Genomic DNA, 17875 nt, shown 5'->3' with positions numbered 1-17875 from the left:
AAGTCATTGTGCTGCACTGCTGCCCTCGTAGCGAGCCATATGGCACAGTCCTACTGTGCAAGTACTTCCCTAAGGTTCCTGCTCACAGATGGAGCAACGGAACCAAAAGGCCTGCTGTGCAGCAGTTCAGTCAGGTTTTGTAACTGCATTGCCAGGCAACCATTTCAGTCGCCTTTCTGTTTGACCTGTTTTTCTAACTCCTGGTGAGCTCTGTGAAACAAGCTTATTAGTTGATTTCATACAATTGTTAGTTTATCATTCTTAATTTCAAGAAGTGAATGTGAGCAACTTTTGCTACTCTGCCATAATGACTGGTCTGCTTGCCGTGGCCCTACAGCAGGAGGAGGTGCCATCCTTTTGCATGAATTTCACTGTGATGATGGTTGTACTAACAGTTACTGCGGAGCAGTTTGGGCAGCATCAAGCTGCACACCACTTCATTGTGAAACCGAATCGTTCCAGGGGCCTGGGAGGTAGCAATTCCAACACCTGGAACAGATGATATTTGAGTTCCTAGCAGTATAATGTGGAGCTTTTTATCACAGTTTAGTCGTAGATAACATTTAAAATGTCTAGCAAGAAAGAGTGTGTGGGATTAGGGAGTGTCTCAATAGTGGTGCTGTAACACATCTAGGCATTTCAGAGCAAGAAACTGTACCCCAAGCTGGGTTTCACTGGGTGACATCAGAGTGCTGGCTTTGTTTTCTGCTTAAATAATAACCAGGTACATCCCTTGTGGAAAGGGATTGTCAGAGTGAGAAGAGCTATTTAGCATCAAGCCAAGTAAACACTGGGGCATTGCTGTTGAAAATGCTGCTGGCCTTGTTGCTTTTCTTCTGATATTTAGCAACTTTCTTTGTTTTAGGAACTTTCCGCTGTACTTTCTGTGAGACTGAAGTGGAAGAGGATGAGTCGGTGATGCCAAAAAAGGATGCAAGGACACTTGTGGCAAGATTTAATGAGCAGATCGAGCCCATCTATAAGCTACTTCGTGAGACAGAAGATGTCAACTTAGCCTATGAAGTCCTTGAACCAGAGCCCACCGAGATTCCTGCCTTGAAGCAGAGGTGGGAACAGACCCTGTCTTCTTTCACCATACTGCTTTCTCATAGTGTGTTCACCTGCTCCGTGAGGCTTTCCCAAGCCTTGTGCATTAGGCACCCACATGTTCAGTACCAGTGGTGCAAGCCACTGACAAATTCCATGAGGAATGTACAGTTTATAAGGAGATGACTCATCCACTTACCCACAACCACTTTTTTTTACTAAACAAGGCAGATTACTATTCTTCTAATCAGTTTTCTGCATGCAGTTTTCTGTGGGGTGGGGTGCATGGATCACCTATGGCTGGGATGTATTCCACATTATAGTCAGAAAATCAGGATGGGGAGCAACTGTTTACAAAGGTGGATAGTGATAGGACAAGGGGGAATGGTTTTAAACTGAGACAGGGGAGGTTTAAGTTGGATATTAGGAGGAAGTTTTTCACACAGAGGGTGGTGACACACTGAACAGGTTGCCCAAGGAGGCTGTGGATGCCCCATCCCTGGAGGCATTCAAGGCCAGGCTGGATGTGGCTCTGGGCAGCCTGGGCTGGTGGTTGGCGACCCTGCACACATAGCAGAGGGGTTGAAACTAGATGAGCATTGTGGTCCTTTTCAACCCAGGCCATTCTATGATTCTATGATCTTTAAAACATTCCTGCCCTTGGGAAATGATACTTTCTTTCAGAACTTTTGTAGTTGTACAAAAATTGATGATGTTTATAATAACATAATAATGCAGAAAGATGTGGGGAGCTGTCAGTTTTGTCAGCTATGGTGAAATGTGATGTGCTTCTCTCTGTTTAAAAAAATCATCAATTAAACGCCCAAGAAAAAAAAATCTGTAGCACAGGGGGAAGCATTCCCACAGTGCCTTGGGATGCTTGACTTCAGTTAATGGGAGAACAAGGAAGAGACTCTTTTCTTTACTTTCAAGCTAACCTTGCGAGAGAATGTTCATCACATATTAATGCTAGACAGTTTCTAATTAGTATAATAAAAATTACTTGTCTATTCATAGCCTTTTTCTAGCCAAGGATATAGCTAATTTTGCTCATCGTTCTGATAGAAAAACAGAAGCGATATACGGAGGGGAGAAGATTTTTCCAAGGTCACCCAACGTTTCTTTGTTGATATGGGGAGTCTTTGAAGCCTTTGTTCCCAAGCTGAATCACTAAATTTTGCTTTAAAAACTATGTTCTATAGTTTGTGTATTAAAACTGAGATAACACCACCAAAAAAAGAGTCATTTCTCAGTCTTCTCCATGCCCACCCTGTTTCGGTGCACAGGAGATCAGCACAGCAGAAGCCTGGTACAGTCCCATGATTAAGTAGGAGCACCCACTTACTTGACTCTTAAATACTTAAAAAACACTGTAAATGATTAATTACTCTGAGCAAGGAATGATAAGATAAATAAGCATTTTAAAACCCTTTCTTGAGCACAACTTACTTCAGCACATATGATGATTTAATTATTTATTAACTCTTATTAATTCAAGGCAGATAATTGCATGAAAGTACTGCTGTGAGATTTTTTTTTTAAAGTGCCAAATGTTGGGTTATTTATTACAGCCATTTTATTTTTGAAATCATTGACAAAACTGACTTTTGATGATTTTGAAACTGACAGAAAAGGTCACAAAGTGCCCACATCTTCTCTCTGCACAGGCACAGGTGGTGAAGATGGTAGCTCTAACCAACTGCACCAACAACGTGCAGTTGTCATTCACCTGCCATGTAATCTGTACATGGCACCTGTACTCTGTCTGTACTTTCCCCAGGAGTCATTAATTTTTTTAATCTTGGCAGAGTGTGAGTTAGCCATGTAGTTTACAAAATATACTTGCTTTATCTGAGCCATTCTGCTTGGTTTCCTAAAACAGGTGGATTTTAATCATAGAATCACAGAATGGCCTGGGTTGAAAAGGACCACAGTGATCATGTAGTTTCAACCCCCCTGCTGTGTGCAAGGTCACCAACTACCAGACCAGGCTGCCCAGAGCCACATCCAGCCTGCAATATCCCCTTCATTTTCTTATGTCAGAATAGCATGATGTTAGGTAACATAAATCTTCACAGAATTTGTTTTTTGTGGTCATGCTATCTAGGACCATTTGTTGTTTCCTTTGAAGCTGAATCCGTTAAGAGTAGTTAAATGAAAGAGTGCTTTGTTTCAAATATGGCACAAAAAGAGTTGTCCTTGTTTAGCAAGACCTTTAATTAGTAGCCTGGGCAGGCTTGAGGTGAAAATTTCACAGTGCGGTTTCTGTGGGCCATACTTCAGCTATGTTAAGAATTATTTATGTCGCCTTTGAAGGCAGCTTAACCACTCACGGAGCAACTTCCATCATGGTAAAACAACCTATGGGCAACAGAACAAATGTAGCTAGAGCTGGGCCACTGAGCTGCTGCTGTCTGAGCAGTTCCTGGCTCCAAGGTGGCTGTGCAATGTCTGGAACCAGGGGAAAAAGTACATCTTGGATCTAACGGAGGAATTCTTCTAAGAGCACACTACCCTCTTCTGCCCTGTGCTGCCCATAAGGCAGCTTGCACATCTGGCCTTTTGCTGGTGCCTGATGTAGGGTGTTTAATGCCATCTCTTGGATGAGTGTGCTGAACAGTACGATCTCTTCTTGCAGTAGGGAACATTCTGCTGGTCACATAGCCTTGAGGCTGCCCACTCCTTCTAGCAGTATGATTGAAGATGCAGTTGCATAAATGATGCAGTGAGTTGGGATATGCTTACACAGTTCACTGAGGTCTGAGAGTCGACAAAATGTCTACATTATTCCAGGTGAATGTGACACATTGCAATAGATGGTTTAAAGTAATTCATGTTGTAGGTGTTTCTTACAGCTGTTACCTTCATTTTGAAATGTTCCTGACGTTACGGAACAAGTATTTTGCTACTGAATGATACTGCGTGGGCAAAAAGTCCATTTTGAATATACTTCTGGGCACCTCTGTGTGAAAGTATTGTTAGGCAGCTCTTGGCACTAGAGTGTATTTAGCTGTCACACTGCAGTGTGGAGAGGGAGAGGCTGGGGGAGAGTTGCATTGTGCATCTTGTGAGGAAAGTGGATTACATAAAATTGTCAGGGAAACGCTGGTTACGGATTTCTACTGTGTGGGAAGCAGAGCGGTGCTTTTCACAGAACACATGCCTGTCTTGGAAAACTGAAAGGTGCCAACACTTGAAATAACACACTGGGAAGAAGGGCTCTCTGTGTGATTCCTTAGGTTATATAAGCAGTGCATGTGCACGAGTCTTTTCCTTCAGCCCAGAAATTCGAGGTTTCTGTGAAGCTTTCCTAGCAGGGCTGCCTGTGGGAGAGAAGCAGTTAGTGTGTGGACACATGCTAACACAAACATTGTGAAGTATTTTGCTATCAGATCGCAGCAAATGCACTAGTAAGAGGTTGTGAACAGTCCTCAATCCTAACCGAGGCTCAACACTCTGATATTTTATATTTGGGGAAGAAAGATTATCACCTGTCCGTGTTTCCCCCTTGTTTACACCTAAAAATTGTGCAGAATCAGCTTGTCAAGCAGTGGTTAAATCCTCGCTGATTTAAAAAGATGCGTATTGCTCAGGTCTCCAACTGCAGCCTTATTTTAAGCTTCTCTGTTGGAGGAAAGGTTGCTGGGTAGATAGCAGCAAATGAACCATGCTCACTCACAACTTGTGTCAGCTCAGCTGATAGCAGCTGGCAGCAGAGCAGGAACACTGCTAGAATCTGTCATTGATTTCCTCTGGACAGAAGGAGAAACCTAGGCAGGTCTGGTACCCCTGAAAAGCCCTAGCTTTAGCTTAGCAGCCTTTGCCATTGGCAGTCGGATGGCTGCAATTCTATGGCATCTAATAGGGGTTGTTCATGGCCTCAATGTGCAGTGAATCTATTGTTTTTCAGTGAAGATTAAATGCAATTTGGAAGTAAAGGAATAGTTATCATTGGCTTCCCTCACCTGGAGAGCAGAGAGCTTCCATTCTTCTGCATCTGTAGCCAGAGAATATTTTCGGCTCATTTCCATTAGTATGCAGAAAATACTCCGCCCGATGTCCTCTTTCCATCAGATTCAAGCAGAACTGTTTCCTTTCTTCATCAGCCTCCTGAGCTAGAAGGGAGCCTGAAGGAAAGTGTGCTGGCAGCAGCTCCTCTCAGAACACAAAGGAGTGCTAGACTGTGCCTGTCCTGCCCTCGTATTCTGTTATCACCTTTCTCCCTCCAGCTTTTCTGCTGTGAAGACAGTTCTGTCTTATCTCTTCCTCCTCTTCAGCACTGTGCGAAACCCTTTGCCCAGCCCATGTCCTTGGTCTGAAGCTGCCCTCTCATCTTTCTCTGCATGGATTTCCCTCTCCTTCCAGGGCAGTGGATAGTGCAGATATGCTGCATAATGGGGCAGATGTGATGTGTGGGGGCACTGTCACTCACCATTCAAGCAAGGGTTAGATGAGTATTTTTCACGAGTTAACCCCTTCAGGAGCCCTGAGGTTAGTGTCTCACAGATTGAGCATGCTGGGTCTTTGCTGCTATCATCTGAGTTGCTTAGAATTTAGTACTGGATTTTGTGCAATATAAGCTTGGTTTGTAAAAGCAAAAAAGAGGTCAGATGCCAAACACTAGATTATTGTGGGACCAAGTTTTGCTGCTGTGACTTTTATTTCAAGGTATTCTGGAGTTTTACATTTGTTTTTATACTAAGCACATCAGCATCCTTAATAGTACTTGTTCTCTTCAGTAGCTGTTTTAGAAGTTGCCATGGCCTTTTGTAGGGCTCCCTACTATAGACCACAAGTTGCCCAAATCTGCAAACTGGTGTAGAAATTCCTGGACCACATGTTAGAAATGAAAATTCTTGGTGGTAGTCTATTCAAATGTTGCAACGCTGGCCAAGATGGGGCTTGTTGTGAGTGCTCTGTTTTTGTCTCTTTGACTTTTGTGCAGCAAAGAACGTACAGCTGGGACTGGTTCAGGGACAGCTGCTGTTACGGGTGGACACCATCGAGAAGCCTGGACTACAAAAGGACCATCCTACGAGGACTTGTATACCCAGAACGTTGTCATCAGCATGGAAGATCAGGAGGATGTTAACAGATCTGCAAGTGAAGGAAAGCCAGCGCGAGAGAGGCCGATTTGGCTACGAGAGAGCACAGTGCAGGGGGCTTATGATCCTGATGAAATCAAGGATGGTAAGAAAATTCACCGAGCAGAGGTGCTGCTCTGCTTATGTGATGCCAGAAATACATTACCCCGTGTGTACAGCTGCTGCTCCCAGCGCTCCAGATTTTGCCAGCTCCCTTCTCCTGTGCAAAGCACCTATGGTGTAGGTAGATGTAAAGAATCCCAGTTGATTAGATCCACAGAATTGTTTGTGTTTCTGAAATGTTAATTATCTGCTACCTCTTCCTATACCTTTATTAATGGATGTTCTCCTGCCTTGAGAGTTTATTGCTTTTGGATGAAGGTCTTTCAGTTTCATCTAGAAAGCTGGCCCTCAGTGGGACACTGCTGGAAAACAGCATTTATTAACATTTGGTGACTTTGAAGCCTATCAAATCTACCAGCAGTGTTTTTGTGCTCCCAGCATACAAAATATTTTATATGAAGAGTATGTCAGAAATAAATTTTCTGGAAGCACATTAGGAAAGCCTGTACAGGTGAGTCCTTGCTTTCTCTTGGTTTCTCATTGGCTTTGCTTTTATTTTCATTCGTGTTGAGGACATGTTGTTAGCTGACCATAGCTAAGATCTTGTAGGCATTAGTAGAAACTTTCTGCATTTGGAAGTTTGCTATTTAAGCTTATACACTAATAATAGGGGAGACTTTTTATCATCTGTATGAGTGTAAATCAATAGATACAGTCTTCTGAATCACTTGGGAATTATAGAATAATCCCTGTTAGTGCCTTAGGAACAGAAAATGGCAAAAGGGTGTGTAAGTGTGAGATCCTGAAATAGTTCCTTTCCTAGCACCTAAAGTGGAATGGAATTCTACAGGTAGAAGCAGATGTGAAAAAATGGTCAGAAGATACCTGTTGATGTTGTTTGCATGCGATGCCTTCAATACAAATGGATCCTATGACATTATCCCAACAGATTAAACAAGGTGGTGATTAAATGAACCTCCTCTTGCAGTCTGTAGCAGATGATGTTACTCAGGAGCCATAAAGTTCTCATCACATTTTTCTGCTAGACATTCAGTTCACCTCTGCTTTTAAGTGGGTTTCTTGAGATGACTTTTGGTGTACACAGCATAAATGTTTCTCAGATGACACTGAAGAACTTGGAGGGAGAGTATATCTCCTACAGTGCAATTGCATCACTGCTTCACGTCACTGCTGGAGATCCAAGAGGGAGCTTTTGGAAATAGCCTGAAATTGCTGTTGGAACACATTCCTATGACTCTTGCATGACATAAATGGGAAGGAACAAAATTTGGAGCCACTGAACGAAAACATTGGCTGCTTGGGTCTGGCAGGAACAGTTCTCACAGAAGTCTTTTGTGCTGTAGAATAACAGGCAGGCAGCTAAACACAAGGCTGCCAACCTAATGCCTTTGCTCTTCCTTTCTCTCAAGAATTTTGTCTGTGTATTAATAATAGTTGTGGTCATCACCTGTTAGTAAAGCTTCATTTACAATAAAACACAGTTCCCATGAAGTTAGAGATAGGTCTTTTGGCTTTGATTTTACCATAGGAAAGGAGCAGCCACATACTCCCCTTGCTTTTAGTGCAAAATGCAGGACTTACTTCCTCAGTTTACCTGTTTCTTGGCATATTTGTGTCTCAAGTTGCAAAAAGCAACAAGTGCATTTTTGAACTCTGGAGGACTTGGGTGTCAGCTGCGTGGATGTGGAAAAGAAGGCAAGCGGTGTTAATGTATGAAAGCAGGAAGCCATCACATTGGCTCCAGCAATTGTTTGCACACAGCTTTTGGTGCAAGAGAGAGAGTTTGCCTTGGGGAGTCTGTCCTACTTTCTGGGCCTTTTTTGTACATAAGGTTTTCTTATCTCTTTTATTTTGTAGTTTTTCCTTCCTCCTGCTTGTAGATTTAGTGATATTAAGAAGACTCACGGTACTCAGCAAACATAGGAAGTTTTTTGCAGAAAGCCACTTCTTGAGCAAGAATTTCAGCTTTTGAATCTGTGAACTGCATGCACCCTGCCTGCTCAAACGTTGTCAAACCCCTCCCAACTATTCTGCAGCTAACCTTACTGAAGCAGGGACACAGGCCTTGCATCTGCCAGCTTGGAAACCACAGTCCCTTTCAGATGGAAGATGCAGGTAGAGAGCCAGACAGACCGGCCTCGCTGTTCTGGCTGGGCTGCAGGTTGGCATGGGGAACAGCAGCTCTTTTAACACAGCCTTGCACGCTGTGCTGCACAGCGTGGCTTCAGGCTGTGAGCTTCATCAGCTTTGCAGGATAAATCCCATGCGCTCTCACCATGATCCTCTAATGAAATTTTCCCCTTCCTGCCTGATAAGTGCAACCCTGAGCTTACCAGACTGTTTTATGCAGTCTGTAAACAGTGCTGTTCTATAACACACAATTTCCTTACACTCCTTGCTTGGATCCATCTTAATCCTTATAGATGAGGAGCTCAGCAGGGCAGAGCCAGGCTTGGGCTCTGTGTTTGTAGCCTGTGCTGGAAGCTCCCTGTGGTCATAGAACCACAGAATCATATAATGACTTGGATTTGAAAGGACCTTAAAGGTCATCTAGTTCTAGCTTCCCTGTCATGGAAAGAGTTGCCACCCACCAGCTCAGACTGCCCAGGGCTTTATCCAACCTGGCCTTGGACACTTCTAGGGATGGGGCATCCACAGCTTCTCTGGGCAGCCTGTGCCAATGCCTCACCACCTTCTGAGTAAAAAATTTCTTCCCAATATCTAACTCAAATTTCCCCTCTTTCAGTTTGAAACTATTCTTCCTTATCCTATCAATACCACACTTTGTAAAAAGTCTGTCTCCCCGTTTGTAAGCTCCCTTCAAGTACTGGAAGGCCACTGTGAGGTATCCCTGGAGCCTTCTCTTCTCCAGGCTAAACAAGCCCAACTCTCTCAACCTTTCTTCACAGGAGAGGTGCTGCAGCCCTCTGATCATCTTTGTGACCTCTGGACCTCTGGACCCGCTCCAACAGCTTCACATCCTTCTTGTGCTGCAGGTCTCAGGCCTGAATGCAGTAGTCCAGATGGGACCTCATAAGGGCAGAGTAGAGGGGAGCAGTCACCTCCTTTGCACTGCTGGCCACTCCTCTTTTGATGCAGCTTAGGACACAGTAGGACTTCTGTACTGGACCAACACAGGCAAGACGTAACACCTTAATGGCAGCAAGTGCATAGATTTGCTGACTTGTTTCAAACTTTCCATCCACTAAAACACACAAGTCCTTTTTGGTCAGGGCTGCTCTCAGGAAGTTCTCCCAGTCTGCGCTCATATCTGGGATTGCCCCAACACAAGAACAACACCTTGCACATGACCTTGTTGAATATCATTAGATTCATTTGGGCCCACTTTTCCAGCTTGTCCAGGTCCCTTCCTTCTTGTACTAACTGCATCACTCAGCTTGGTGTCATCGACAAACTTTCTGAGGATGCACTCAATCCCACTATATCTTTGATAAAGATGTTGAAGAACACTTGTCACTGGCCTCCACCTGGACATGCAGCTGTTGACCACTCTGGCTGCCACCATCCAACCTGTTCCTTATCTGCTGAATGGTCCACTCTTCAAATCTATATCTCTCCAATTTAGAAATAAGAATATGATGCATTCATATTAGAGAGATAGAGAGCTCTTGTACTCTCAGAAATGTTTTCTTAAAGAGCTGTCACCTCCGTTCCATTCTTTTGTACCTGACAGTTCCCAGGGGATTCCATCCAAGAGTTCCTTAAACAGACAGAAGTTGACTTTCCTGAAATTCAGAGTTCTGACTCTGCTCTTTGCCAGGCCTGTATTCCTCGCGAGATTATGAACTCAAACAGGGCATACTTCCAGACTGTTTCCAGCCTTAACCTCTTTATGATCTCCTTTACTCTGGTGAGCACCAGGTCCAGTGGTGCTCCAATATCTGGACCAGTAAGTTGTCCTCAAGAGATTCCAGGAGTCTCCAGGACTTGCTTGCAGCCCACTGTGTTGTTTCCCCAGCACATATCTCATCCACCACCAGGATGAGAGCCTGTGAGTGCAATACCTCTTGCAACAAAAGCAAGAAAGACCTCATATCAACAAGCTCCCTTTGATCAGGCAGCCTGTAGTAAACTCCAACCACTAGATGTCCTTTATTGGCCCGTTCCCTAATTTTAACCCACCAGCTCTGGACCTGATGATGTCTGTTACTCAGAGGCAGCTCTTCACAATCTACTTCTTAATACAGAGAGGAACTCCCTCACTCCTTCTGCTCTGCCTATCCCTTCTGTAGCTGACTCAATCATGTATCCCTCAATCATAGTATTCCAGTTATGGGATTCATCCTACCATGGTTCTCTGATAGCAGTTAGTTCATAGTTTTCTAATTGCACCACGGTTTCCATCTTCTCCTCTTATTTCCCATGCAGTGTAGAGGCATTTTAGCTGTGCTGTTGGCTGTGTTACCTTCTTGGAGGAGCCCTCACAAATCCCTTTGTGACAGATGTTTTTTTTCCCCTCTTTGTTCTAAAGTGACAAGTGTTCCCTGGCTCTTTTCTTTCACTCACCCCCTACCCCATCAATTGGAGTTTAAAGTTCTGCCGAGAACGTTCTTGCTCCTCCTGGTCAGTTGCATCCTATCCTGGTTTTTGTCATCCCCAATGGCTTGGGATAGAAGGGACCTCGAAGATCATCTAGTCCTCCAGGCTGTTAAGAGAAAACTTCACTCTCTCCATCTCTTAAGGGAGTCAGCACAGAGAAGGGTTGTGACATGGCCAAGGATGCACAGCGGCAGAAGGGAAACTAGGATTCGGAGCACCTTCAGTGCCAGCACCTCAATCTATGTGAGGAAACTCTCATTCCTTTGTGTCTCTTTGCAGGAGGGAGGGACCTGGATGCCTTCCAGGAGCGTGAGGAGGGCCGGGCAGCTCTGGATGATAATGAAGAGGTGATGCGTGCCCTGCTGATCCATGAGAAGAAGACACCCTCTGCTTCTACAGTCACCGTTGGAGGTGCCGCTCCTCTCTCCGGTGCCAACGCCAGTGACTCCGAGAGTGAGACGAGCGAGTCAGAGGAAGAAACTCCTCCCCGTCCTCCTGCTGCAGCCACCATGGCGTACGGGCTGGAGGAGGAGGATGAGGAGGAAGAGTTTGAGGTGGTGGCAGAGGACCCCACCGTCACAGTGGCTGGGCGTCCGCACTCTTACAGCCAAGTGAGCCAGCGCCCTGAGCTGGTGGCCCAGATGACTCCGGAGGAAAAAGAGGTTTATATAGCCATGGGGCGACGCATGTTTGAGGATATGTTTGACTAACTGCTTCCTGCCACAACATTTTTTTAAATAGTTTTTTATCCAGAGACTTCCTAGTAAAACAGAAGACTGAATCTTTCCTCACCTGTGCACAGGGACACTGGGCCTTGGAGCTGCTGATCTCAGGCATCTTGCCCACCAGGGAGGGGGAGCAGGAAGGCTCTGTGTGCCAAAACAGATAGGGGAGGATAAGTGAGGATGCTTGCGAGGTAAAAATCTACTTCAGGGTGCCCAGCACAGGCACTGGTTTAACCCTCTCTACAGCCGAGTAGCTGCCTCCCCCCAATTGCTTGGGTCTATTTTTGTTACAGGTCCTAGTGAGCTCCATGTCCCTGCCCTCAGAGAACACAAGCGCTCCATGGCGTGGTCAGAGTGCTCTGCAGAGGGTGTGCGTAGCCTAGAGGAGAGGGAAGTAGTGCTCTGCTTGGGCAGTACTTGTGGTTGATCTCCTGCCAGCAGCTGCTGGCCATGGTGCAGTCGTTGCTGAGCAGCCCCTGTTCTGAGTAGCAACCTGTTCCTTTCTTTGCTCCTCCTCTCTCCTTAGTCACCTCAGCACCTCAAGGTCAAGAGTAACTCAGAACACAGAGTGAAAGCCTTAGCAAGCACGCAGCCACTCTTTGTCAATGTAACAAAAGCCTTTCATGGATCTGAGCTGTCAGAGAGCTCTGACTTACCAGGAGCTACCTTCATTTCCCAGCAGTGCTGCCTGGCACTTCTGCCCAGCTCTGTCTAGCCTCCAGGGCTCCAATGGCTCGCTGCAGGCAGGGCTGCTCTACCAGAGAAACAGCATCACTAGTTTGTATTTTCAGTTACCCCCAGGTTGCATCGATTTGAGAGGAATCGTGCATATTTGTAATGTTTTCTCTACCAGCCGAAAGTGATGGTTTTCTTTTAAATTGTTTTCTTACCCAGCAAGCAAAGTGATAAAAGAATTCTGTGTTTCAGAGGGTAGGAGCAGCATTGCATGCTGCTCAGTTTACATGGGCAGTCTGACTTTGCTGTTCACTGAGACTGTAAATCTCTTTTACACTAATTCTGCTTCTTAGGTTCTGCTAACCCTGTAATGCCACTTTTATGGTTTTATTTTCAGCTTCTTGATATTTGAACTCCTTTTTTTAAAGTGTTTTAAATTTGCTTTTAAGTCATTTTAAAGTGGAATAAATAAATGGAAACTTCTCCCCTTTGTTGTCTTCTGATTTGCCATGTGTCCTGTTGGAAATCTTCACTTACCATTTTGAGTTACTTGATTCAAGAAAACAGCCCATTCGAGGCCCTCCTTTGGGACTGTTTTAAATCCCACATTATAGCACTGCTCCTCATTGGTTCTTCAGTAGAGCTTCATGGATGCCTCCTGCTATCTTCTACACTTAGGGAAGGACACTTTATCAGAGCAGTGCTGTGTGGGCCCCTTTGACCAGTGCCTCCATTCTCTTCTCTTTGAGAGTTTTGCTATGGAGAGGCCTCACTGATACTTGTTCCCAGCTAAAATTATGCTCTTGCACAGGTGGATCTAATATCAAGCTTCTAGAATCAAGCTGATAAGTCAGACTCACAGAAAAAAAAGTTCTTTGCCAGTTCTGTCTCAAATCTAATCTGAATTCAAGGTTAATCCTGGAGAAAAGCAGCTCCTTTTGCAAAGAGCCAAGGATAGAAACAGAACTAATCCTGAGCGCTATGCAGCTACTCATGCTCATAGCACAGCAGTGGTTTTTAGTCTGAAAAATGAAGCTGCAGCAGGCTGGTGCAAGTGCAAGGATAGAGCTATTGGTCCAAAGGAAGACACTGCAGCCTCCTCTGGCTGCCGGACCACATGAGCTATGTTCATGCTAATTGAATAATACAGAGTGATCCAGCTCTGAAGCCTTCCTGCATGGCTGTTCTGCTAACCTCATTCAAACCATTCCTGTGTCTGCTCTTAGCCTGAAGCACATTTTATCTGATGAGTGTGCTCATCAGTTCAAGCTGGAAAATAAAACAGGTTCCTCAAGCTGCTTGTGCTCCTGACCCCAAAAGCCCTAACACCTGCACCTATCCCACTTATGTGAGAGCCTCCATCTGCTCCCACTGTGGGGCAGGGAGATTGGCATCTTCCCTGTCTCACAGCAGGTTGGTGAAGATGCTGGCAAAAGTGAGGATTGCTGTCACTGTAGGAAAGCAGAAATCATAGAATCATATTTGGCCACCTGGGCACACTGCTGGCTCATGTTCAGTTGAGTGTTGACCAGCACCACAGATCTAGTTCCTCTGCACAACTTTCCAGCCACTCTGCCCTAAGCACATAGCAATGCATGGGGTTGTTGTGACCAAAGTGCACAACTCAACACTTGGTCTCATCCCATGGCCTCAGCCTATGGATCCAGCCTGTCCACATTCCTCTGTAGGGCCTTTCTACCCTCAGGCAGATCAACACTTCCCCCTAACTTGGTGTCATCTGCAAATTTCCTCAGGACACACTCAATTCTCTCATCCAGATAATCAAAAAAGATATCAAACAGGTTGGGCCTCACTACTGACCAGTGGGGAGCACTACTTGTGACTGGGTACCAGCTGTATCTAACTCCATTCAGCATCACTCTGTGGGCCTGGCCCTCCAGCCAGCTTTTACCCACCATAGAGCGTTCTGTCCAAGCCACAGGCTGCTTCTCCAGGAGAATGCCGTGGGAGAGGAGGGCTTTAGCTTTGCTGAAGTCTAGGTAGACTAATCCACAGCCTTTCCCTCATCCACCAGGTATGTCACCTGATCATAGAAGGAGATGAGGTCAGTCAGGCAGGAATTGCCTTTCATGAACCCATGTTGGCTGGGCCCAATCCCCTGGTTGTCCCACATCTGTCCTGTGATCACACTCAAGACCTGTCCCTTTGTGCCACATCCATACAACCCTTTAAACACCTCCAGAGATAGGGACTCTACCACTTCCCTGGGCAGCCCATTCCAAGAACTGATCACTGTTTCCATGAAGAAATTCTTGATGAGAGCCAACCTAAACCTCCCCTGGTGCAACTTGAGGCTTCTGCCCATGTCCTATCACTTGTCAGCCCCCTCACTGCACCCTCCTGGCAGGTAGCTGTGGAAAGCAATGAGGCCACTACTCAGGCTCCTCCAGAATGAACAGCCCCAGTTCCCTCAGCCACTTCTCACAGGCCTTGTTTTCCAGTCCCTTTGTCATATATGTTGTTCATCTGTGCATATGCTCAAGCAACTCAAGCTCTTCTTGTAGTGAGGAACCCAAAAGTGAACATGATGCTCCAAGCCCCAAAGCTCCCAAAAAGCAGCTTCCTCCACCAGATAGTCTGCTGTGCTGTGCTGCTGCCTCCTTCCAACAGACCAACCAGGCTGCTGCTCCCAGGAGCTGAAGATCCCAGGGAGGAAGGGTGGAAAAGCAGCATCTCCTCTTCCTGGAGCCGTGGAAAGTGCCTGGCCCGAGGGTGCCTGCCATACAGAGCACTGGGGGGATGCTGAGGGGCCTGAGGGTACAAGAGCTCTGCTTGGCTCTCTGCCTCCTGCAGGACCCCTTCGGAGGAGAGAATATTCCCATGGTAGTCAGACATAAAGTGAAGGTTGCAAGTTCTATGAGCAGGTGAAAGGCCACAAGGTCTCACAGTGGCGGGGCAAGCCCTCTGTGTGTCTGCAACAGTGAGTTGTGGAGGAACAGAACAGTCCCTGCCTGCAGCTGTGCACTGGCATGAGCAAGCAGGGCTGTAGGCTCTGTCCCCTGGAAGAAGCAAGAGTCAAGCAGCGCTGCAGGAAGTCACCTGGGGCTGCTGTTGGACTGATGTGGCCATGTCCTCAGTGAGTCCTGGGCAGGACCTGTGTCCCTGGCTTGGTCGCTGTTTGGGATACCTAATGATCTGCCAGCAGGTGGCTTCTTATTTAGCATCATTAATTAGGCTAAGAGAGAGAGTGAACTTAATTTATGGCTAAACAACAATCAGATTTTGGAAGCTCCTGCTGCATCATTAGGATCGTATTAAAGACAGCAAGTGTTCCTGCAGCAGCCATCCTGGCAGCAGCGGAGAGTCTCTAAACAAGGTGCTTTAAATATAATATGTAGTTTTGCTTCAAACACATTCCTGACCTAAATATAATTTGATTTCCATCCCTTTGAACGCTGATGCTGAAGTGGCAGCAGGGCTGGGCTGGCTGCAGCACAGGCTGCAGCTCAGCTCCGCTGCTGTGCACTGGGGCTGGTGCCCGCTGCCTGCACATAGCCAGAGATGTGCAGACCCTGCTGGGTATTGGGGTCCAGCCCTGAAATCAGGCAGTGCTGAGCAGGAATGTGGGAGTGCAGAGATGTGCATTTAGCAGAGAGGAAAAGGGAGTGGGGAATACTGGTGTGGCTAAAGCTGCTTCTTTGTGTTTTTCACCTAGAATCCATTGCTAGTCCCTTCCACGCCATTGCTTGCTGAGAGGAGGATGAGCAGTGGTGATTTTGCAGTGGGCTAAAGCTGTGAGCAGCGTGAGGATCTGGCTCAGGTGCACCTGGTAAGCCGATCCTCCTGTTCTGAAATGCTTTTGTTGTGCTTCTGACCATGGCAACCTGCCTCTCCAGAGTTGGCAGACGCTGCTGCAGGGGCAGTGCTTTTCCTATGTCCTTCAACACTGCCGGGAGGGGGAGGAGGAATGTGCCAGCACCATGGAATGGTGGCCAGCAGCTGACTTGGGTCTGGTTGGGCTGCAGCATCCAAACCAACCTTTCCTGTAAAGGAGAATGACAGCGTAGGTCATTCTGATTGTTTTATCACCAGGATCAGCTCCAGGCTGGTCAGCCCCCAGCACTTAGGCTTTCCTGCTTCTTGATCTAGATGTGATTTGGTATGACTGAATTTTATCTTTTTTTTTTTTCTCTTTCCCCTTATTCTTTTCCTCCCTTTGAAATATTTTGAGTTACTGAATTTCTCACGATGTTTCCCTGCTGCTTCTAACAATTTTTTTTTTTTTTTTAATGCAAATCAAGCTGTAAAATCTTTCTGGGGAAATGTGTCTGCTCTCCCTGCTCTGTTACCATCATTATTCTTCCTTTCTGAGCAACACTTCCTTCCAAGGAGATGTACTTTGAACATCTCCCAAACCTCCTAGTGATGTCAGGAGATGAAAGCTATCCCCATTACAACAGGGGAAACTGGAGAGAGCCGAGGTTGGAGGGAAACACGGCCTTCAGAAAGTGATGCATCTTAGAGACATTTCCCTTCCACACACTCTCCCAGGCCACATGGGTGCCATACAGAAGCGAAGAAAAACACAATATGCTGAGGAGGGCCGTGGCTCTCCATCCACTTAGTCTGGCATATTCCCCTGTCTCTGAGCAGCCCATTAAGAGGGGTAATGTGCTCTGAGCTCATCTGAACAGACCTGCCTCTGCTTTTCACCAAGCTGGAAACCTTATTGCAAGAACACCAGGCAGCAGCAAGCTGCAAAAAGGGGTCAACTCCACATGAAAAACACTTCTTTGTTAGGGTGTTTCCTCTGAGTGTGGTGTCATGTAAGTGTGTATGAAACAGGTGCAGGAAGTTCTTCAGGGAGCTTGCCAGCTCTGCTGGAGCACATCTGCATTTGGGATGCTGACAGATGGGGTGTTTTGTGCAGCTGAGGGAGGAGCTGCTGCCAGAGCAGCAAATGGAAGCTGGAATTGGTGTTTGTTACATCACTGGAATCCATCTGAAATGCAGAGTAAAAGAGCTTATCCTCATAAATGACAGACCTGGCAAACTGTGTGGACTTCTTCCATGAAGACAGGTGTTAAAACACTCTCATCTCCATCCCTTCCTGTTTTATTGTTTTTTGACTCTATTATTTGCTGCTCATGTAGTAGAGCCTCACGAAGGCACTGAATTCTGGGTGCTGCCGTGAACTGAACACCTCTGGCTTAGTCACTAATGGGCTCTGTGTGGGACTGCTAATTTACCAGCTAAGGGCGTCTGCCCCAGCAAAGGTGTGAGTCAAGCCATTAGAAATACTGAAAACAAAGCAAATAAACACTGTGCCTGGAAGCATGTTTCTTGAGGTGGTCAGAAGCACTGCGCAGGAGATGGCACTGAAAGAGCAGCTCCCAGCAGTACAGGGTGTGCAGCTCATGGATGTGGAGAGAGCAAAGAGGTACCAGAAGAGCCATAACCGGGGCACTCATATGCCTCATCACAGCCCAGCCTCCAGCAGGCCTGCAGGGAGATGTAATGGCTTAAATACAGGTATTAAATGAATTGTTGGAAATGTTTCCCTCACCTGAAAGCACTGAGAGGCTGATGGCAGCGGGCAGCTCCCAGGCTATGCCGAGCAGCCCAAGGAACGAGAGCCATGGCAACTTGTAGCTGCGTGTGGTGTTCAGGGAACAGGGTTTGTGCTACCAGTGCCAAGGCCAGTCCTCGAATTTCCAAAACTTTGCAAGTGTACTCTTC

The 17875-nt window shown here is 46.2% G+C and overlaps 1 protein-coding gene across 2 annotated transcripts in view; it reads left to right on the top strand.

The window, feature by feature from the left end:
* GTF2E1 (general transcription factor IIE subunit 1) overlaps positions 1 to 12615 on the top strand; it is a 51805-nt gene extending 39190 nt beyond the window's left edge. For both annotated transcript variants that reach the window (XM_042810395.1, XM_042810396.1), the window contains exons 3-5: positions 866 to 1067; positions 5993 to 6237; positions 11055 to 12615. In XM_042810395.1, the coding sequence (XP_042666329.1) occupies positions 866 to 1067; positions 5993 to 6237; positions 11055 to 11485 (878 nt within the window). In that variant the 3' untranslated portion in view covers positions 11486 to 12615. The remainder of the gene's footprint in view (positions 1 to 865; positions 1068 to 5992; positions 6238 to 11054) is intronic.
* The last annotated feature ends 5260 nt before the right edge of the window (positions 12616 to 17875 follow it).

This window comes from Centrocercus urophasianus, unplaced genomic scaffold, assembly GCF_019232065.1.
Source record: "Centrocercus urophasianus isolate 14NV4802_14NV808 unplaced genomic scaffold, USGS_Curo_1.0 seq_12, whole genome shotgun sequence".
NCBI lineage: Eukaryota > Metazoa > Chordata > Aves > Galliformes > Phasianidae > Centrocercus > Centrocercus urophasianus.
This window is presented reverse-complemented; position numbering and strand designations above follow the sequence as displayed.